We start from the raw sequence: 23,220 nt of genomic DNA, 5'->3' as shown, positions 1-23,220 counted from the left end.
TCATCTTCAGGAACCCAGAACATTAAATCAAAATTTCAGCAGCAAGAATGTACCCCTAGACAAGACTTGGAGCCTACAACAACAACAACAAGATAATGAAGATAAGTAAAAAGCTTTTCTTTTGTATATCTTACACCTCTTGAAGCTTTCAAAATTTGTGCAAAGACAGAGAATTTTAATAGTAATGTGTGGGAGAGTAAGGTTACAAACTCTGCTCTACATGATTTCTTCTGTGAAGATGCACCAGAGGTACACATACAGCAGATCTCTGTCAATGAAGGCCACTCTACCTAAGCCTTCTGTACACCATTTGTCTCAGTACAACACATCCAGTTGCCTTGCAGTACTAAGGCGGTACCATCATTCTGTTACAGCCAAAGAATGGTCATCTCTTTCTGAAGTTACACGTGGTTGGCCCTATCCTGGACTTTGGGATACAGCTTCAGTCTCTATCAGTCTCTATAAGATGTCAGCACTCCAAGAAACAACAGGATGATTCACATTAAGCCATTGGGCCACATCAGTTTGCCACTGTCCTGTTTACATTCTTCTCTATGGCCTTTTACTGCAGATAATCTGGTAGGCACCTTCTCTGTGCCATACTGCACTGTCTGTGACTGTATACACAGCAACTGTGGATATGGGACCAACCGACAAACACTACCCTTTTGATAGGTGCGCTGATGTCGTCATTGGTATGGTTTTCCATTTACTGGAATGTCATCTTTCATGCAGAACATTATCATTCCGACATCTGGTGACAGTTTGTATGATTATATCATGAATTAGACACAGAACAGGAAAGTAGCGGTGTGTTGCTTTAATTTTGGACACCAGTGTATATTTTCGCTACCACAAGGGGTCACATAATATCACAGCCCAAGCCAGTGCTAGTTCATGATATTTTATGGTTTGTTGTAATAAAGATGAGCTGATCAGCTGGCAGTTCAGTGATCTGTCAATTGTTAAGGTGAAAATTTGTAAAATGCAGCAAGTTAGCACATTTCACCTGCGGGAGAAATGTGGTTACTCCATAACATATAGTTGCCCTGAGGTGAATGGATCGCTTAGGTGAAAAATTAGCAATCAACAGGGATGTTAGCAAGAATATGTATATGATTCTGATGCTGACAGGTGTCTATTGTAAGACATCATTCGTAAGATAGATTGGAACTGAATTATTTGATGATTATATAAAGAGAAAAAGAAGCCACAGGTGTAAGTTTCAATAAGAATATATTGGTATGTTAAAAGGTAATTCTAATAGTCTCAATTATTTCCAGAAGTTTAACCTGTTGAAAGTGAATTTGTACCAAGCTTCTATGTAGGAACTTTAGACATTTTGGTAGTGATCTTTACTGGTGAATCTGCAAGCACGATCAAGGGAATTTGAGAAGTGTTTTTCTGCAGTTAAGAGGAATCTGCTTTACAGCTATGCATTGTATAACCAGCACTAAATCATTATCTGTGGATTCTATATAAGTTCCTATTTCTGAATAGTAAATTCACAGGTGACAGAAATCATTAGTGGCTGCTACTGTCCTGCAGTTGCTTCTGCACTAGCAGATTGATGAGTTACCATAACTGCAGTTTTACTATTATAGCCAGATTACAATTTTATTTCAGTACTTTATATCAGTTTTGCTGAAGACTTAAAAATTGGTGCCTGTGTTCTGCAAGTCTTTGATGATATAATACATAACCATTAGGTCTTGCTACATTAGTATGGACTTTGGACAATTAACGAGAAAAATTTCACGTAGTTAGAAGATTAATTATTATCAGTGTAGAAGTAGTAGCTACAAGGAAAAATTGGAAATTTGTGGTAAGATCTTATGGGACCAAACTGCTGAGGTCATTGGTCCCTAAGCTTACACACTATTTAATCTAACTTAAACTAGCTTACGCTAAGGACAACATGCACACCCATGCCAGAGGGAGGACTCGAACCTCCGACGGGAGTATCCACAAGGTATTACAATTACACATCCTTAGTAATCCAAAGTTTGATTACTTCAGTTAATCATTAAGGGCACCTTTAATGTCTCACATACATACATGCCTACATTTATACAAGCTAGGGTGACACTGAAGGAGGAGTCATGCTCTTTCAATTGCAGCTTCTTGTTCCTCACTTCCAGCCATCTTCTTTCCAACTATGTGAGCTCTTGTGCCTGAATAGTAAGGTCACTGCATACAGGGATAACATATACAGTGTTTATTTGCTTAATGATCCCGTTAATACAATTTTTGCTGTGAACCACAGACATATGATCATACATGGTATGAAATGAAGTTTATGGCTGTGCTGAGGATTTTTTAGCAGAGAGGATGCAGCATGTAATCTTAGATGGAGAGCCAACTACAAAATAAGAAGTAGATTTGCACTAGTAATAAATTATTGTTAGTATAGTGTACAGGTGCAGCCTACAATGGCTGCTTCTACCTGTTAATGTATAATTTGACTCATTCTATGTTCCTGACAGCTCTTCTTCATTATAAAATTTACAGAACACAATGCGTGAATGAACAAATGAAAAAGGACACTAAGGGGAAAACACAGGGTTGAGATTTACAACAAGAAGTTGTTGATGAATAACTTAAATCTTTTTTAAATACATTCAAAGCAATTGATTTAGAAGTAATTGCTTTGTTAAGAGGAATCACCCTTGCTTCCATACAAATGGAGTAGCTGGGCATTTTATGTAACTGGGATGCTATCAGGCTTAATCCATGCTGTAAGTGTCACAATTGAGAGCAGGATGGGCAATGCATTGGATGTTACTCTGTTTGAGTGCAGCCAGTTCTCACAAGATTTGGTACTGGTATATAAGCTGTAAGGCAATATATACAGTGTCTATCTGAATGAATCCCTGTTGATGAACAGGATACATCATCTCATGTGCTTTTCAATAACTTGTTTCCTGCCATTGCTGTGCTCCAATGTGTAGTGTAGCTCTTCATTCTAGGCAACATTTTGCCATGCTTTGAGCATTGAGGTACTTGTACGAGACAACAGAAAGTGGTTCTGGATGGTAGGGTTGATCATCAGTTGTTGCTGGTCAGCACTGAATTGGCATGTGATTTGCTGCATTGTGGTTGATCTGTTTGCTGTTATAATCTGTGGTAGTAGAAGGGCCACCTGTCAACAAGAAATTGTTGCCAATGGTAAGGTAGTGGCCATTTTAAGGTATAAAGTACACTCCTACTACCCAACACAAATCTGTCAATGACTTTAAAGAAGTGTTCAAAAACTATAATTATTTGTCGATTATATAAGCATACTAATAATGGGCCAAAGCTCAACCATACCACACACAGCCCAGATTATAGCTGAGTACGGCTAGAACTGGTCTACAGCAGACGGTTGATGTCTGAATGGAACAAAGTATTATGTTAGGCAATTTCAAATTAATAAAAAATATTCTACTATTAGCAGAAACATGCATAAATAATCATAAATTCTATGAAAAATTATGTGTAAATTTTCTTGGTTTGTTACCAAAGGCAAGTTAAAATGGATTTAACACATAGAAAATTAATGAAAAAGCTAAGTTTGTCATATTTTGCATATGGATCCTTTCTCATTATGCCAACTTGAAAACTAAGGTCCTAGCTTACTATGTGTACTGTCATTGCCCACTGTCCTCCATGGGCAATTTAGCTAAAATAACAAAAGTATTCAGTTTACACAATAAACCAGTTTGAATGTCATCTTGCAACTTTGCATCTTGCACATGCCTCTTCAAAGATCATGATATTTTTATATTCACTTTCTAGAGATTTTATTGCTTAATGGTATTTATTAACAACAATGACAGACAGTTTCATTTTAATTGTGATTCAGACAATCACAAATTAAAAATAGAAAAATAATGTCCAGGTAGACACTGATGCATTGTGTGTGGGTCAGAATAAGGTCATGTATTCCTGTGCAAATGTCTTCAATAGTGTTCAATTTCCCATAAAACAAGAAACTGAGAGTTTCAGTGAAATCAAAAGAAAATCAAAAGTATACATTGTTAGCTAGTCATTATAGAAATTATTTCATTAATGAAGTGTGAAAAAATATTACATCCTTATGGCTGCAGTATTATCTCTGACTCCTATTTATGCTCTGTTCTCATATTTATTTTCCTTGCTTTGTAATGGTCTCAAGTTATTCATGCTCTCACATGTTTCTTCCACCCCATGAACCATGGACATTGCCGTTGGTGGGGAGGCTTGTGTGCCTCAGCGATACAGACAGCACATAGGTGCAACCACAACGGAGGGGTATCTGTTGAGAGGCCAGACAAACATGTGGTTCCTGAAGAGGGCCAGCAGCCTTTTCAGTAGTTGCAAGGGCAACAGTCTGGATGATTGACTGATCTGGCCTTGTAACATTAACCAAAACGGCCTTGCTGTGCTGGTACTGCGAACGGCTGAAAGCAAGGGGAAACTACAGCCGTAATTTTTCCCGAGGACATGCAGCTTTACTGTATCATTAAATGATGATGGCGTCCTCTTGGGTAAAATATTCCGGAGGTAAAATAGTCCCCCATTCAGATCTCCGGGCGGGGACTACTCAAGAGGACGTCGTTATCTGGAGAAAGGAAACTGGTGTTCTACGGATCGGAGTGTGGAATGTCAGATCCCTTAATCGGGCAGGTAGGTTAGAAAATTTAAAAAGGGAAATGGATAGGTTAAAGTTACTAATAGTGGGAATTAGTGACGTTCGGTGGCAGGAGGAACAAGACTTTTGGTCAGGTGATTACAGGGTTATAAATACAAAATCAAATAGGGGTAATGCAGGAGTAGGTTTAATAATGAATAAAAAAAAATAGGAGTGCGGGTTAGCTACTACAAACAGCATAGTCAACGCATTATTGTGGCCAAGATAGACACGAAACCCATGCCTACTACAGTAGTACAAGTTTATATGCCACCTAGCTCTGCAGATGATGAAGAAATAGATGAAATGTATGACGAGATAAAAGAAATTATTCAGGTAGTGAAGGGAGGCAAAATTTAATAGTCATGGGTGACTGGAATTCGTCAGTAGGAAAAGGGAGAGAAGGAAACATAGTAGGTGAATATGGATTGGGGGGAAGAAATGAAAGAGGAAGCCACCTTGTAGAATTTTGCAAAGAGCATAACTTAATCATAGCTAACACTTGGTTCAAGAATCATAAAAGAAGGTTGTATACCTGGAAGAATCCTGGAGATACTAAAAGGTATTAGATAGATTATATAATGGTAAGACAGAGATTTAGGAACCAGGTTTTAAATTGTAAGACATTTCCAGGGGCAGATGTGGATTCTGACCACAATCTATTGGTTATGAACTGCAGATTGAAACTGAAGAAACTGCAAAAAGGTGAGAATTTAAGGAGATGGGACCTGGATAAACTGAAAGAACCAGAGGTTGTAGAGAGTTTCAGGGAGAGCATAAGGGCACAATTGACAGGAATGGGGGAAAGAAATACAGTAGAAGAAGAATGGGTAGCTCTGAGGGATGAAGTAGTGAAGGCAGCAGACGATCAAGTAGGTAAAAAGACGAGGGCTAATAGAAATCCTTGGGTAACAGAAGAAATATTTAATTTAATTGATGAAAGGAGAAAATATAAAAATGCAGTAAATGAAGCAGGCAAAAAGGAATAAAAATGTCTCAAAAATGAGATCGACAGGAAGTGCAAAATGGCTAAGCAGGGATGGCTAGAGGACAAATGTAAGGATGTAGAGGCTTGTCTCACTAGGGGTAAGATAGATACTGCCTACAGGAAAATTAAAGAGACCTTTGGAGAGAAGAGATCCACTTGTATGAATATCAAGAGCTCAGATGGCAACCCAGTTCTAAGCAAAGAAGGGAAGGCAGAAAGGTGGAAGGAGTATATAGAGGGTTTATACACTCCTGGAAATTGAAATAAGAACACCGTGAATTCATTGTCCCAGGAAGGGGAAACTTTATTGACACATTCCTGGGGTCAGATACATCACATGATCACACTGACAGAACCACAGGCACATAGACACAGGCAACAGAGCATGCACAATGTCGGCACTAGTACAGTGTATATCCACCTTTCGCAGCAATGCAGGCTGCTATTCTCCCATGGAAACAATCGTAGAGATGCTGGATGTAGTCCTGTGGAACGGCTTGCCATGCCATTTCCACCTGGCGCCTCAGTTGGACCAGCGTTCGTGCTGGACGTGCAGACCGCGTGAGACGACGCTTCATCCAGTCCCAAACATGCTCAATGGGGGACAGATCCGGAGATCTTGCTGGCCAGGGTAGTTGACTTACACCTTCTAGAGCACGTTGGGTGGCACGGGATGCATGCGGACGTGCATTGTCCTGTTGGAACAGCAAGTTCCCTTGCCGGTCTAGGAATGGTAAAACGATGGGTTCGATGACGGTTTGGATGTACCGTGCACTATTCAGTGTCCCCTCAACGATCACCAGTGGTGTACGGCCAGTGTAGGAGATCGCTCCCCACACCATGATGCCGGGTGTTGGCCCTGTGTGCCTCGGTCGTATGCAGTCCTGATTGTGGCGCTCACCTGCACGGCGCCAAACACGCATACGACCATCATTGACACCAAGGCAGAAGTGACTCTCATCGCTGAAGACGACACGTCTCCATTCGTCCCTCCATTCACGCCTGTCGCGACACCACTGGAGGCGGGCTGCACGATGTTGGGGCGTGAGCGGAAGATGGCCTAACGGTGTGCAGGACCGTAGCCCAGCTTCATGGAGACGGTTGCGAATGGTTCTCGCCGATACCCCAGGAGCAACAGTGTCCCTAATTTGCTGGGAAGTGGCGGTGTGGTCCCCTACGGCACTGCGTAGGATCCTACGGCCTTGGCGTGCATCCGTGCGTCGGTGCGGTCCGGTCCCAGGTCGACGGGCACGTGCACCTTCCGCCGACCACTGGCGACAACATCGATGTACTGTGGAGACCTCACGCCCCACGTGTTGAGCAATTCGGCGGTACGTCCACCCGGCCTCCCGCATGCCCACTATACGCCCTCGCTCAAAGTCCGTCAACTGCACATACGGTTCACGTCCACGCTGTCACGGCATGCTACCAGTGTTAAAGACTGCGATGGAGCTCCGTATGCCACGGCAAACTGGCTGACACTGACGGCGGCGGTGCACAAATGCTGCGCAGCTAGCGCCATTCGACGGCCAACACCGCGGTTCCTGGTGTGTCCGCTGTGCCGTGCGTGTGATCATTGCTTGTACAGCCCTCTCGCAGTGTCCGGAGCAAGTATGGTGGGTCTGACACACCGGTGTCAATGTGTTCTTTTTTCCATTTCCAGGAGTGTACAAGGGTGATGTACTTGAGGACAATATTATGGAAATGGAAGAAGATGTAGATGAAGACGAAATGGGAGATAAGATACTGCGTGAAGAGTTTGACAGAGCACTGAAAGACCCGAGTCGAAACAAGGCCCCGGGAGTAGACAACATTCCATTAGAACTACTGATGGCCTTGGGAGAGCCAGTCATGACAAAACTCTACCATCTGGTGAGCAAGATGTATGAGACAGGCGAAATACCCTCAGACTTCAAGAAGAATATAATAATTCCAATCTCAAAGAAAGCAAGTGTTGACAGATGTGAAAATTACCGAACTATCAGTTTATTAAGTCACGGCTGCAAAATACTAACGCGAATTCTTTACAGACGAATGGAGAAACTGGTAGAAGCGGACCTCGGGGAAGATCAGTTTGGATTCTGTAGAAATGTTGGAACACGTGAGGCAATTCTAACCTTATGACTTATCTTAGAAGAAAGATTAAGAAAAGACAAACCTATGTTTCTAGCATTTGTAGACTTAGAGAAAGCTTTTGACAATGTTAACTGGAATACTCTCTTTCAAATTCTGAAGGTGGCAGGGGTAAAATACAGGGAGCGAAAGGCTATTTACAATTTGTACAGAAACCAGATGGCAGTTATAAGAGTCGAGGGGCATGAAAGGGAAGCAGTGGTTGGGAAAGGAGTGAGACAGGGTTGTAGCCTCTCCCTGATGTTATTCAATCTGTATATTGAGCAAGCAGTAAAGGAAACAAAAGAAAAATTCGGAGTAGGTATTAAAATTTATGGAGAAGTAGTAAAAACTTTGAGGTTCGCCAATGACATTGTAATTCTGTCAGAGACAGCAAAGGACTTGGAAGAGCAGTTGAACGGAATGGACAGTGTCTTGAAAGGAGGATATAAGATGAACATGAACAAAAGCAAAACTAGGATAATGGAATGTAGTCAAATTAAATCAGATGATGCTGAGGGGATTAGATTAGGAAATGAGACAAAGTAGTAAAGGAGTTTTGCTATTTAGGGAGTAAAATAACTGATGATGGTCGAAGTAGAGAGGATATAAAATGTAGAATGGCAATGGCAAGGAAATCGTTTCTGAAGAAGAGAAATTTGTTAACATCGATGCAGCTCTCCATGCTACTCTATCCTGTGCAAGCTTCTTCATCTCCCAGTAACTCCTGCAGCCTACATCCTTCTGAATCTGCTTAGTGTATTTACCTCTTGGTCTCCCTCTACGATTTTTACCCTCCACGCTGCCTCAGAACATGTCCTACCAACCGAGCCCTTCTTCTATTCAAGTTGTGCCACAAATGTCTCTTCTCCCCAATCCTATTCAATACTTCCTCATTAGTTATGTGATCTACCCATCTAATCTTCAGCATTCTTGTGTAGCACCACATTTCGAAAGCTTCTATTCTCTTCTTGTCCAAACTATTTATCGTCCATGTTTCACTTCCATACATGGCTACACTCCATACAAATACTTTCAGAAATGGCTTCCTGACACTTAAATCTATACTCGATGTTAACAAATTTCTCTTCTTCAGAAATACTTTCCTACATTTTATATCCTCGCTACTTCAACCATCATCAGTTATTTTGCCCCCCCCCCCCCCCCCCAAATAGCAAAACTCCTTTACTACTTTAAATGTTTATTAAATGTTTTGAATGTCATTTTTCTTTTATTCAATGCGTTGTATTACAACAGGCGTAAACTAGCTGAAAAATGCTCTTCCCCATATGAGATATGAGATGGAAAATGTCTCTGGAAGTTAGTAATTATGGCAACAGGCTTCCTAGATGGCAGCTGTTGACTTTTTGTTATGGAACATTGTACAAAATTGTAGTTTTTAGAGGAAACAGGTGCTGACGTATTTGTATACCCGTCTTTTCGACTGCCTCACTGTAGCAGTGATTACTGTCACCTGTATGCTGCCAGTGGTTTCACAGCTAAGACATATGGGTGTGTAATACCTTCATTGAATTTAAGACATCATTGTGAGTTTGTGTAGCAATTCATTGTGGCAGATGAAGTATACCCCATCCTTGGAGAAGACTTTTTATGATTGTACAGCCTGCTAACAGACCTATATCACTGCCACCTTCTTGATACAACCCCTAACTTAGCTGACCATAGATGTTTATGCTGTGTAGACAGCACTGCCATACACGTGATCACTGGCGTCTCTTAGTATTTAGAACTCTTTAAATATTTCCTAGAGATAACTCAATAGCTACCCACATAAGCACATGTACAGCACTCAACAACACATTATACTCTAACCATGCCAGGACCACTGATTCCCACTCAACTTCATCAACTACCACCTGCAAAACAAACTAGTGAAGAAATAATTTTCTTTTATATGGTCCCAAGAGCTGTCAGACAGCACCTGGGTGTCACCTCTCCACATAGTTACAAATAAAACCAATAGATGGTGACCATGCAGTGGTTACCAACAATTTAATGCCAGAACAATCCCCAAATGGTACCCTTTTCTGCATGTTGAAGACTTCTCATTAGTATCCATGGTTAACACGACTCCTCAACAGTAGACTTGTTATGTGCTTTCTGCCAAATACCCATTGCTCCAGAAGACATACCTAAGACCACTGTCTGTATCCTATTAGCCTATTCAAGTCCACCAGGATGTATTTTGGAATATGCAACACTGTCTAAACATTCCAGCATTTTATGGATGAAGTCATAAGTGATCTTGACTTATGCTACATCTGTACTGACAGTGTTTTATGCTACATCTATACTGACAATGTTTTAGTTATGTCCAGCTCTGGAATTTTTATATCAAATCTTTACTCACATCTGTTCACATGGTTCGCTCATCAATCAATCAAAATGCATGTTTGGAGCACCTGAAGTTCGATTTCTCTCTCATACAATTAATACCCAAGGAATTTGGCAACTACAAGAGAGGGTGGAAGCCATAAACAACTTACCACAGCCAATGACAGTCCATGAGTTGTGAAGATTTCTCGGTCTCGCTAACTTTTAAAACCATTTTATGCACAACCATGCACTGCTAGCTGCTCCACTGAAACACTTCTTATGAGGTTCACCAGAACCAAGTGACAAATTACAGTGGAATAGCGAAGTAGAAACTGACTTTAACAATGTGAAGACTGGTATCACAGAGGCTGCACTCTTAGCAACAGCTACAGGTGCTACACTACAACAACAAATAGATCAACACTGGCAGCTCCCAGCATTCTTCAGCCAGAAACTCTCTCTGTAAAAGCAGAACTGGCCACTATATGACTGTGAGTTATTGCAGGTTATGCTTCCATAAAGAAATTTCAACATATGCATGAAGGCTGACTGTTTACACTGGTCACTGGTCAAAAGCCACTATTTATGCTTTTCATCACAGACAAGACATAGCATCACCATATTATCTGTGATGCTTGGACTACATAGAGCAATTCATGACACATGTTGTCCATATTGATAGGGAACTCAATACACTAGCAGACACCCTCTTCCATGTATGCAGTACTGGGCAGTGTCAACTGCAAAGCATTTACCTTGGCCCAACAACATGACAGTGAACTGCAAAAATTACTTGTACATCCATCTGGCCTACAGCTTCATTGCATCCAGATACCTTATTCAAACATGTTGTTGTATTTTGATGTTTCTACATCAAATTCAGGCCTGTTTGGAACAGTAAATTTTCATCATCAGGAAATCTTGTCACTGCATGATTTGTCCCACCCTGGGGTCCGGAGTATGGCGAGGCTGGTTAAGCAAGTTTTTGTGTGGGTAAATATGGACAGAGACTGCAAAGCTTTCGTGCAACAGTATGTGGCACATCAACATAATAAGATCACCTGTTATGTCAAAGCATCCCTTGGTACATCTGTTCCACCTAACCAATTTATTCAAACATGTGCAGCCGGCCTGTTTGGCTGAGTGGTTATAGGCACTTCAATCTGGAACCGTGCGACCGCTATGGTCACAGGTTCGAATCCTGCCTCGGACATGGATGTGTGTGATGTCCTTAGGCTAGTTAGGTTTAAGTAGTTCTAAGTTCTAGGGGACTGATGATGTCAGATGTTAAGTCCCATAGTGCTCAGAGCCATTTGAACCTCAAACATGTGCACATGGACATTGTAGAGCTTTTACCACCATCTGAAGGATATGCCTACTGCCTAACTAGCATTGACTACTTCACTTATTGGCCTAAAGTTTTTTTGATGGTTGGTGCCACTGCTGAAATAGTTGCAACTACATTCTTTCACAGATGGGTTGCTCATTTTGGAGTGGTTCTCTGTATCACCACTGACCAAGGCAGGCAATTTTAATCATGACTCTTCTAGTCACTTGCTGGTATATTAGGCTTGAAGCATATTCAAAGTGCAGCACATCATTCAGCAGCAAATGGCATAGTTGAGAATTTATATCACCAATTAAAAGTTTCCCTATGATGTAATGGATCACAAGATTGGACAAAAGCTCTACCAATTGTCCTTCTGGATCTCCATGCTTCTATCAACAAAGATCTTAATGCTACAGAAAGAAACTGGTTTCTGGTAAAACAGTTTGATTGCCTGGTGAATTCTTTGGCAACATGCCTAATGACCTTGTTGAGGCACCAGACTTTGTTCAAAAGCTATGTTCACACATTTGCCAACAAAGTCCAGTTGCAATCAGAGAGCAGCATACTCCTGACCTTTCACTTTCACTGATCTCTGGAAATCTAATCAAGTTTTTGTCACACATGATGCTGTGCAAAAGCCTCTGCAGCCATTGTGTGATGAACCATATACAGTCATTATATGAGATGTAAGACATTTAAAGTATCTCAACTATGAGTTCCATTAATCACTTTAAACCTGCTTTCTTCACCTCCTGTGCTAGCACCTCAAACCGGTCAAGCCACAGTGGATGCTGGACAAAATGTCCAACAAATCTACAGCAGACTTAGCAGAAGTCCCTCTCCCACCATCTGCCCTCATCTGATATGGATGTCACATCCGTTTTACTAGAAAATACCATTAGCACTGGGGGTGGGGGGGTGGGTGGTGGGGGGGGGGGGGGTAGGGGTACTCATGAAGTGCTATGAAGACAAAATCATTGCAGCATAATCTCTGACTCCTGTTTACTCTCTGTTCTCCTATTTATTTTCCTTCATTTTTAATGTTCACAAGTTATTCATGTTCTTTCATGTTTATGTATATTTAAGTATTGTTAATAAAGTAGTTATGCTAAAACTGCAACCCTAGTTTCAAGGATTCAGTATTCTAGTTAGCTCCATGACAAATTGGAAGCTTACTGGAAACAGGTTTTTATTCTCCTAGAACACAGATAACTGTTCCTGTATGTTAAAGGTAAGTGCTCAAGCAGTATAAGATAAAACAGCAGCTATTCAATGTAACTGAAGAAGCAGTAAATTTTTGTATTGTACAGCTTCTAAAATTTACTTCACTTTGTTGATGTATATTGTAATGTAACAGATCAAAATCTCCTATCTTACTACATGTTCCACCTGGTTACTAAATAGCATGATATATGATAATTTTGTTATGTAAACATATAAGTATAGTCACACATTAATTTTAAACTTACACTAATCATTGTATAATGGCACAAGGAGTATAATCAGCCTACTGATGAAAGAAATTTACTAAAATCTTACAACATGATGGAACTGACTGTTCTTAATTCAAACAATTTTCAATTTACCAGTCTTCAGTAAGTATTGGAATTTGCCATTAGAGGTAGTATTATTGTAGGCAAATAAAGTATAAATTTATTTTTGATGAAGAATTGCATATTGTAATAGTAATTGTTGAATAGATATACAGTATTTTACAAAGTTCAGAACAGAATAGTTCTGCAACAGACCAAACTGTTAGTTGAAAACATATTTATAGCTCTTCTTGACCTCATTGTCACATGTGAAATTATTTGTGTTAATCTCTTTTCATTATAGGTTATGTACAACATAAATTGTAGTAATACAGATAATTGAATGCAATGTCAAAACTCTACACAAGTGCTGCTGTTAGGCCAAACCACTCAGTTTCTTTATGATTAAATGAAGAAAATTAAAGGATAAGGTGTGTTGGATTTCTATTTTAAAAAAGTAAAAAAAATGATGTTTATGTAAGAATGCAGCATATTCCAAAAATAAACAAACCTAGGGCATGTTCAGTGAATAAGAATGATGTGCAAACTTAATCAACAATCTGGGATACTTCCAATTCAACAAATATAGATCCATTAAAGAATTGTTTCCTTCCCCAAAACTTGTTTTTGTCATTTGAAACAAACTTGTTTTCAGTATTTAGTATATGGAATGGGGTACCAGCAGCATGATGGCAGAATAGTGACACAGCATAGAGATACAATTTCCACACTAGTTATTAGTAAGCACTTATACATAACACATGTAAGCATTATCAGTGTAAAGAGTGTACCAACTCTCACTCCCTCATGGGGCAGCAATCCCCATTTAAAAATTCAGAGCTGCCACAGAACCCCCCACCCCCATTATCGTGGAGCACATGAGGAGAGACTGCAACAGGGTGTCATCTGTCCAAAGTGATGTAGGCACCTGTGTGACAGTGAATGTGATGGAACGCACGTCATAGTCAGCATGGTGCGCCGGGGGGTGTACAGCATGCCCAAAGAGCAACGTCTGTGGTGCGACTAAAGGGTTGCCACTGATAACATTAGCAGATAAGGAAGTAGTCTTGGCAGTGTCTTTAATTGTTGCTGGCTTGGCAGCAGCGTTTGAAGAGGGAGGCATGTTATCGGTGTTGCTTTGCACTGTTGTGCCCACTGGAGGCAAGGAGGCGTTGCGGGTTTGGCAGCAGTATAAGCCAGGGTGGTGACTGGTGAGTGTACCATCTGCTGAAAAATGGGGGGTGAGTCATGCCGTGTAACTTCTGGTGAGTTTCCCAGGAGAAGGATGTACCCCAGATGCATCAACATGGAAGGTCACATGGGATTTCTGAAGTTGTCACTTGTCATTATTTATCATGACTCTGTGAGAGGCCAGCTTATCAAACATGATTTGCAGGTGGTCATCATGGTCTTGCTCATTTTGCAAAAAAATTATGACATCATCAAGATAGGTGTAACAAAAAGGTAAATTGATCAGTATGCAATCAATAATTCTTTGCCATGTCTGCGCCATAATTTTTAGTCCGTACAGCATGTAGAGGAATGTCTGGTTTCATCGAGTTTGTGCCAACTTACAGTCATTCGCAGTGCAGCTGATGTGGGTATGACATCACTCAAACCAAGAGACAGTGGTTTCTGACATGGCCAAGGCAAGGCCATGAAGAATGTGTTATCGGAGTCCATATTTGGTTTTGGTGCTAGGTGCGGGTGATGAAATTGCGAATTACAGTTCTGGACCAGAAGCAAGTCAATTATGATGCCCAGCATGACTATTTGTGGCTGGGATAACAGAGATGTCATATCTCTCACAGATCTTGCATTTAGTCGCTATGGTCAGAATAAGATTTCAAAAATCAGAATGCACAGGTACTGCAAGGTGATGTTACCTTGAGCCCATGGTTCATTGTCAGATGAGAGACAAAACAGATAATGGACTGGTATGGTGCATGCCACTGTTGTTCAGCCATAACAGCACTGTGGAAGGTGTCCGTATGGTTCATGTCGTTAATGCGGGTGTCATAATGCTCATAAGCACTAGCACTGTAACACGCAATGTTTTATCCTGTGCAATAGTTGAAGGCACTTAGATTAACATTTATTATGGAGGTGGGTGGCCACTGTTTGTGACTCTCTGCTCCACTTTGCCTGAAATACCAGGAATAGATTCACTTGGTGTCAAATCTGGAATGTTTACCATGAAGTCACCCAGTAAAGTTGACACTCTTTGTGGCACAGTTTGCTGCTTCACATCAGCAGCGATGTGAGCTTGGTCCAAAGATGTGGCAAACAATGAAGACATTGTCACTATGTTGTTCAGCACTGTAGTATTGTCCAAGCCTTGGCAGATATTTAACAATTTTGCACACAGTTTCTTCATAGGATTCACAAGCACTTCTTCACAGACATTGTTGACATTGATGAAGAAATGGTGAGGTTGTACCTTTTGTAATGGCAGCATTCTCAATGGCATAATTAGCATGACAGATTTTCTACTTAACAGTAAAATTGTGGTGCAAATTTTATTGGGGTCGCTACTGTGGAATGGGGCATGTGTGACAGTAGAATAGTGACACAGCATAGAGCTAAAACTTCGACACTGTTTATGAGTAAACATATACACATAACACATGTAAGTGTTATCAGCATACAGAGAATACGAACTCCTGGTACCCTTCAGGGAAGTGAACCTCATTTACAGACTCAGAAATGTTATGTGGCTAAAACTACAATGCAACATGTGAACTAAAGTTTTAATTTATGTCTTATATGAGAACAGGAATGTTTCGGTATCTTGTTACATCATGATAGGACCTGCAGAACATGAAGAACATGCAAACTGATCAAAGGTGTAGTGTTATAGAGTCTATAATCAATATATTTGAGTTTATTAAGAGTAAACAGCTGAAGGAGATCTACATTAATTTATGTTTACTGTGTGGTATTATACTTATTTATTATTTATTTATGTACTAAAAGGCTGATAACTATTTAATAGAAAACTTCAATAAAAGGATTAATTTACCTTTCTCCTAAACTTTAAATATGAGAAAATGATTTTGGTATTATTCAAATTTAAATAATAATGGTTTTCTTTTTGATTTGATCAAAGAATAGATACAGCAAAAAAATAATATATTCATTTATTATTCTCTTATTAGATGGGTAGTACAAGAGGAATTTATAACTGTAAAATAATAATAGCAGATTTTTCACAGATTAAGTACCAGTAAAAGTCGTCATTATTTATGTCACGAACAACAAGAACAGTTCATGGTACATAGTGTACAAATTATTAGACTTCATCTATCACATGGCCCAGTTCTTTATTAGAGACTAGGAGGGAAATGACCATAAAGAGAACTGTTAAATTTATAGTTAACTGGTCTTACCATGTTCAGAAGTAAAGATTATATGATTATGTGTTAGTTTGAAAACAAGATTAAGTTAGAAAAGTATGTGGAAATGAAGAGCTTAGTTACAGAGGGCCAAACTGTTGTGGTACAGGAAAATGTCGGTGCATTGAAGAGAAAGATGTTAGTTGGGAGTTTCATCTGCAAGGAAATTTAGGAGCTAGGGGGGATGTTTAAAACCAGGTAAATGTCCTTAAAGTTGCTGTTTAGCTATAAATACAGCATGTTTCATGATTGTAACATCATTAAAAATTTGTAATATGTAATAAATTCACATAAATTACAGGTAGAAGGAATTTCCAAGAGCAAATTTTTATGAACTAATTCAAAAAGAAGAAAAATAAAGAAAAGAAAAAGATTAAATTTGAACAGATGTTTTAAAAGGAGGAAAAAAATCAGTGCTAAAGTAACTTGTTTTGTTAAGTATCTGCGGTAGATGAATGTGTATTCTTAAAGATGGTGACAAAGATTTTATGTATTTGGAACTTAGACAAAAACTAGAGCATATAAATAGGTCTTCTTTTGATATTCTTAGTTCTTAATTTTCATATCCAGCAACTCGATGCGTTGAGAGGGGAGGTGAGGGGTAGACAGGAACATTCTGTGACTAATAGAGACTTTTAGAATTTGCCTAACCATTTTAGTTGACTTGGAACAACATATGTTGCTTTACTTTAAATTACTTACATTCATCATACCCGGCAGGTGATGGTGGTCAAACACAAAGTGAGTGACATGAATTAATAGCCATGAAGTATTCTCAGCGTATACAATTCTTCCTTGTTTTTCCTATTAATACCTTTATTAGAAAAATAAGAACTGATAAAAACTTACATTCTTGGAATCTATCAGATTCTTCAGTTTTCTTGGCTGGTTTTGCAATATCCCCTTCTTCCTTTGATTGGACTGTTGAAGTTGATTGTTTCCCATGAGCCATGAGAGACTGAAATTTTTCTATTTCCTTTGTTCTGTCCACTGTAAATGATTGTTTCATGCTTTTACTGATGCATTGTTTTCCATTAATCACATCATGAAGGAGAGCATTAAGAGAAGTGATGCAAATCAAATTATACATTAACAGACAGGAGCAGTCATTGCAGGTATTTCTGTAGACATGCTAAAAACAAATTACAGGTGCTGCTACTCTACTCACATTCATAATCATGGGAATTACTTTTACATTACTTTACCAGCACCTTGCCCAATCTTTCCACTGATAGTACTAAGTATCTATTGCTGGACAGCTTGTAAATTATATATGCAAACCTTCCTCATGAATCACTCCATCTGTTAGTGAAAACTATCAAAATCACTACATTAGTTCCTTAGATTAGCTTTCACACACAGCCAAAAAATGCAATGCAGTGGGGAACTTTAATTCATTATAGTCATGCCAACTGGCATGAAACATTTATAATATGTATAGGCCTACACAAACCTTTCTCATAAATCAGTCTATTTATTAGTGAAAACTGTGTCAAATTCAGTATAGTAGTTCCTGACATGCTGTGATGTGATCAAGTCTGCTGTCTTATATCAATTCTACAGGAACCACTGGGTATTGGCAACAACAGTAGCAAATATGTAGATAAATTAATTTTCAAGTATGAGCAATGTAAATTTGATATCCTGCATTCATTTATTTTGGATTAAATGATTTTGATAATAAGTAAATTGGAAAAGTAATTATGTAAATCTAAACTACAACTTTTAAATTTTTTGTTCATAAAATTTATAGAAACTGAATCAAGTAATTTGGTTATTAATAATATGAATGTTATTACTCTCTGTTTTGCTATTATGACTATTTGTGCAATAAACTGTGCTGTAATAACTACTGTAAGAAATGTATTGTTGGTTGATATTTATGTTCGTGCAATGCTTGGTGTAAGCACAGTTGACAGTTGCTGTATGTAGTATGTGTCAGATGGTGGTAGCAAGCTGTGATTATTTTCTGTAATATAATTGTTGTGAAGACAAAATGTATTGTGACTGAGAAAGTTATTGTGAAAGCAAAAAATACACAACAGAGAAGCTCAAAAGAAATTTATGTCATTCAGTGCTACCTGCATGATCCACTTTAAAGTGATTACAAACTCTTTATGCCTGAAAAAACTGAGCCAAACTCGTCACCCAGAAAAAGATAATAGAGCTATTACACACTGAAATAAATGTTAGATTAGTAAACTGAACAAGTCATCTTATGAAAATGCATTCAAATGACACAAATCTGAATATGGGAGATATGCCACTGAAACTTGAATTTTGTCCAGAGCAGTGTTACAAATCGATAGAAAAATGCTGCAGGATACTTTAATACATCATATTTCAGCCAATTTGCATGAAATATTTAAAAATGGTGTAAACAAACCTTATTAATGATTCAGTCTGTTTCTTAGTGAAAACTGTGTCAAAATACCTACAGCAGTTCCTGAGATAAGCCTTCACACACAGACAGAAAAATGTGGTGAGGGACTCCTTGTGCCTTCTTTTTATTACTCACATGCTGTTGCTATCTAATACCTCAGGTGAAGCAAGCAAATGGTTTGTAAACCATAATGATGCAACACACATGTTTATGTAATTTTCTTTTTGTAAGCACTACAATGAATAGATTAAAGTTAAAATGAAAAACGCTGTTTGCATAATTTAAACTAAATTATTGTAAACCTTCTAAGTTGAAAGGTCATGGTTCATAAAACTTCGGCATTTTGTCCATAATTTCAATGGAGCCAGAGATGCTTCTGGCTCTTCTGAGTTTTACGAACTTTCAGGTTGGGCGTCAGAGAATGACATAAGTACCATGAAAAGTCAGTATGGTAGAAACATAATACTTGTCAAAGATAAATCTTAACTATTGAATTATCAACTGTCAAGAATAAATTTTATCTATGGATTCTGTTGATCTGCTGCCTGACTCAACATTTGCAGAATTTTGTTCTACATGTGAAAATAATTAATTCTTGGCAGTATCGTGTTCTCTGATGAAACTGGCAGAAGACCTTGAAAACTTATGAAAAAAACACTTCACTGATATAAGAGGATAATTTTATTACCAAAAAGGAAACAAATCAAGCTACTCAAAGTTCAGAGCAGGTAGATTACTAAATGCAAAATCACAAGGGACACAGCACACCATATGCTCCACAACTGATACCTGGCCTTTGACGACAGTTTGATGATGGAAATTGTAATATAACTGTCTTAGAGAGCTTATAATATACTACATAATGCAAATCTAATGAAATTTATTTTGTGTTAATTTCAGTTCTTATAACAAATATACACTCCTGGAAATTGAAATAAGAACACCGTGAATTCATTGTCCCAGGAAGGGGAAACTTTATTGACACATTCCTGGGGTCAGATACATCACATGATCACACTGACAGAACCACAGGCACATAGACACAGACAACAGAGCATGCACAATGTCGGCACTAGTACAGTGTATATCCACCTTTCGCAGAAATGCAGGCTGCTATTCTCCCATGGAGACGATCGTAGAGATGCTGGATGTAGTCCTGTGGAACGGCTTGCCATGCCATTTCCACCTGGCGCCTCAGTTGGACCAGCGTTCATGCTGGACGTGCAGACCGCGTGAGACGACGCTTCATCCAGTCCCAAACATGCTCAATGGGGGACAGATCCGGAGATCTTGTTGGCCAGGGTAGTTGACTTACATCTTCTAGAGCACGTTGGGTGGCACGGGATACATGCGGACGTGCATTGTCCTGTTGGAACAGCACGTTCCCTTGCCGGTCTAGGAATGGTAGAACGATGGGTTCGATGACGGTTTGGATGTACCGTGCACTATTCAGTGTCCCCTCGACGATCACCAGTGGTGTACGGCCAGTGTAGGAGATCGCTCCCCACACCATGATGCCGGGTGTTGGCCCTGTGTGCCTCGGTCGTATGCAGTCCTGATTGTGGCGCTCACCTGCACGGCGCCAAACACGCATACGACCATCATTGGCACCAAGGCAGAAGCGACTCTCATCGCTGAAGACGACACGTTTCCATTCGTTCCTCCATTCACGCCTGTCGCGACACCACTGGAGGCGGGCTGCACGATGTTCGGGCGTGAGCGGAAGACGGCCTAACGGTGTGCGGGACCGTAGCCCAGCTTCATGGAGATGGTTGCGAATGGTCCTCGCCGATACCCCAGGAGCAACAGTGTCCCTAATTTGCTGGGAAGTGGCGGTGCGGTCCCCTACGGCACTGCGTAGGATCCTACGGTCTTGGCGTGCATCCGTGCGTCGGTGCGGTCCGGTCCCAGGTCGACGGGCACGTGCACCTTCCGCCGACCACTGGCGACAACATCGATGTACTGTGGAAACCTCACGCACCACGTGTTGAGCAATTCGGCGGTACGTCCACCCGGCCTCCCGCATGCCCACTATACGCCCTCGCTCAAAGTCCGTCAACTGCACATACGGTTCACGTCCACGCTGTCGCGGCATGCTACCAGTGTTAAAGACTGCGATGGAGCTCCGTATGCCACGGCAAACTGGCTGACACTGACGGCGGCGGTGCACAAATGCTGCGCAGCTAGCGCCATTCGACGGCCAACACCGCGGTTCCTGGTGTGTCCGCTGTGCCGTGCGTGTGATCATTGCTTGTACAGCCCTCTCGCAGTGTCCGGAGAAAGTATGGTGGGTCTGACACACCGGTGTCAATGTGTTCTTTTTTCCATTTCCAGGAGTGTAGTTCAAGATATAAACAGAGGCTTCCGCGGCCATTGTCACATTCAATAAAATATTTCTGGGATTGTGACTGCATTGTCAATATATGTAAAACTGTTGCAACAGGGACTGAAACATCAGTAGTTTTATATATATTGACAATGCAGTCACAATGGTAGTTTTATATATATTGACAATGCGGTCACAATCCCGAAAAATTTTATTGAAGGAAGTTCGAAATAGTTACTCATAAAAAATGATACAAACTGTTTTGATAACTTATGATAAACTTTTAAGAACAGTGAAAAGACATTAGAAAAATGTATATGTAAAAATGTAAAGAATGTTGTATAAACCCAGTGAAAATGTTAATATCAAATTTGGAATGGATTTATATGTGAAACCAAATATATATGAAAACCAAACTTTCAAATTTACCCACCTTTATGTAATTCATTAGTTATTATGGATGTTCACAAACAGCTATACTTTTGAACATTAATACTGAAATCAAGTCATGCAAAAACACTGCAAAAAGTTTGTAACGCTTCATAAATTAATAGTTTAAATGGTAACTAAACACATTGACAAATAATTATGCTTGTATTACAAGAAATTTTATAAATAGTTCAAGCACATGTAACAAATATCCCAGTTGTTCTTTGGATTTTGTTTTGGATTCAATACTACGATGGATTTTCATGAATTATTTGAGATATACTTAAATCTTGAAGTAATCCGAAACAGAACTGTACCATGCATCTTAAGTCACACAACAAATTCCCAGATTGAAAATCATTCCCTGATTGACCTAAGTAAAATATGCTGTTTATGGTGTCTGTAAATATACCACTCTACAAATAAATTAAAGCACTACATTAGCACTTTCATCATTAGCTAAGATGTTCTCAGGTTTGAAATTAATATTCTGATAAATATCTTTAGGATAGTAGTGGACACATTTTGGAATACATCTAGGTGGACAATTTGTTCATAGCGATGTAGTAGTAGTAGTAGTGGTCTTCAGTCCTGAGACTGGTTTGATGCAGCTCTCCATGCTACTCTATCCTGTGCAAGCCTCTTCATCTCCCAGTACCTACTGCAGCCTACATCCTTCAGAATCTGCTTAGTGTATTCATCTCTTGGTCTCCCTCTACGATTTTTACCCTCCATGCTGCCCTCCAGTACTAAACTGGTGATCCCTTGATGTCTTAGAACATATCCTACCAACCGATCCCTTCTTCTAGTCAAGTTGTGCCACAAACTCCTCTTCTCCCCAATTCTGTTCAATACCCCCTCATTAGTTATGTGATCTACCCATCTAATCTTCAGCATTCTTCTGTACCACCACCTTTCGAAAGCTTCTATTCTCTTCTTGTCTAAACTATTTATCATTGACACTTAAATCAATACTCGATGTTCACAAATTTCTCTTCTTCAGAGATGCTTTCCTTCCCATTGCCAGTCTACATTTTATATCCTCTCTACTTTGACCATCATCAGTTATTTTGCTCCCCAAATAGCAAAACTCCTTTACTACTGTAAGTGTCTCATTTCCTAATCTAATTCCCGCAGCATCACCTGACTTAATTCAACTACATTCCATTATCCTCGTTTTGCTTTTGTTGATGTTCATCTTACACCCTCCTTTCAAGACACTGTCAATTCCGCTCAACTGCTCTTCCAAGTCCTTTGCTGTCTCTGACAGAATTACAATGTCATCGGCGAACCTCAAAGTTTTATTTCTTCTCCATGGATTTTAATACCTACTCCGAACTTTTCTTTTGTTTCCTTTACTGCTTGCTCAATATACAGATTGAATAGCATCGGGGAGAGGCTACAACCCTATCTCACATCCTTCCCAACCACTGCCTCCCTTTCATACCCATCGACTCTTATAACTGCCATCTGCTTTCTGTACAAATTGTAAATTGCCTTTTGCTCCCTGTGTTTTACCCCTACCACCTTCAGAATTTGAAAGAGAGTATTCCATGCAACATTGTCAAAAGGTTTCTCTAAGTCCACAAATGCTAGAAATGTAGGTTTGCCTTTCATTAATCTTTCTTCTAAGATAAGTCATAGGGTCAGTATTGCCTCATGTGTTCCAATATTTCTACGGAATCCAAACTGATCTTCCCCGAGGTCGGCTTCTACCAGTGTTTCCATTTGTCT

At 39.7% G+C, this 23,220-nt stretch overlaps 1 protein-coding gene across 1 annotated transcript in view; it reads right to left on the bottom strand.

Moving 5' to 3' along the window:
* The window catches only part of LOC126236355 (UPF0193 protein EVG1 homolog), a 333,107-nt gene that overhangs the window by 28,260 nt on the left and 281,627 nt on the right, over positions 1-23,220 (bottom strand). Inside the window, exon 4 of the mRNA XM_049945586.1 lies at positions 17,198-17,338. Coding sequence (XP_049801543.1) covers positions 17,198-17,300 — 103 coding nt within the window. The 5' untranslated portion in view covers positions 17,301-17,338. The remainder of the gene's footprint in view (positions 1-17,197; positions 17,339-23,220) is intronic.

This window comes from Schistocerca nitens, chromosome 2, assembly GCF_023898315.1.
Source record: "Schistocerca nitens isolate TAMUIC-IGC-003100 chromosome 2, iqSchNite1.1, whole genome shotgun sequence".
Lineage (NCBI taxonomy): Eukaryota > Metazoa > Arthropoda > Insecta > Orthoptera > Acrididae > Schistocerca > Schistocerca nitens.
The sequence above is the reverse complement of the archived record's forward strand: the minus strand, read 5'-3'. Positions and strand labels throughout refer to the sequence as shown.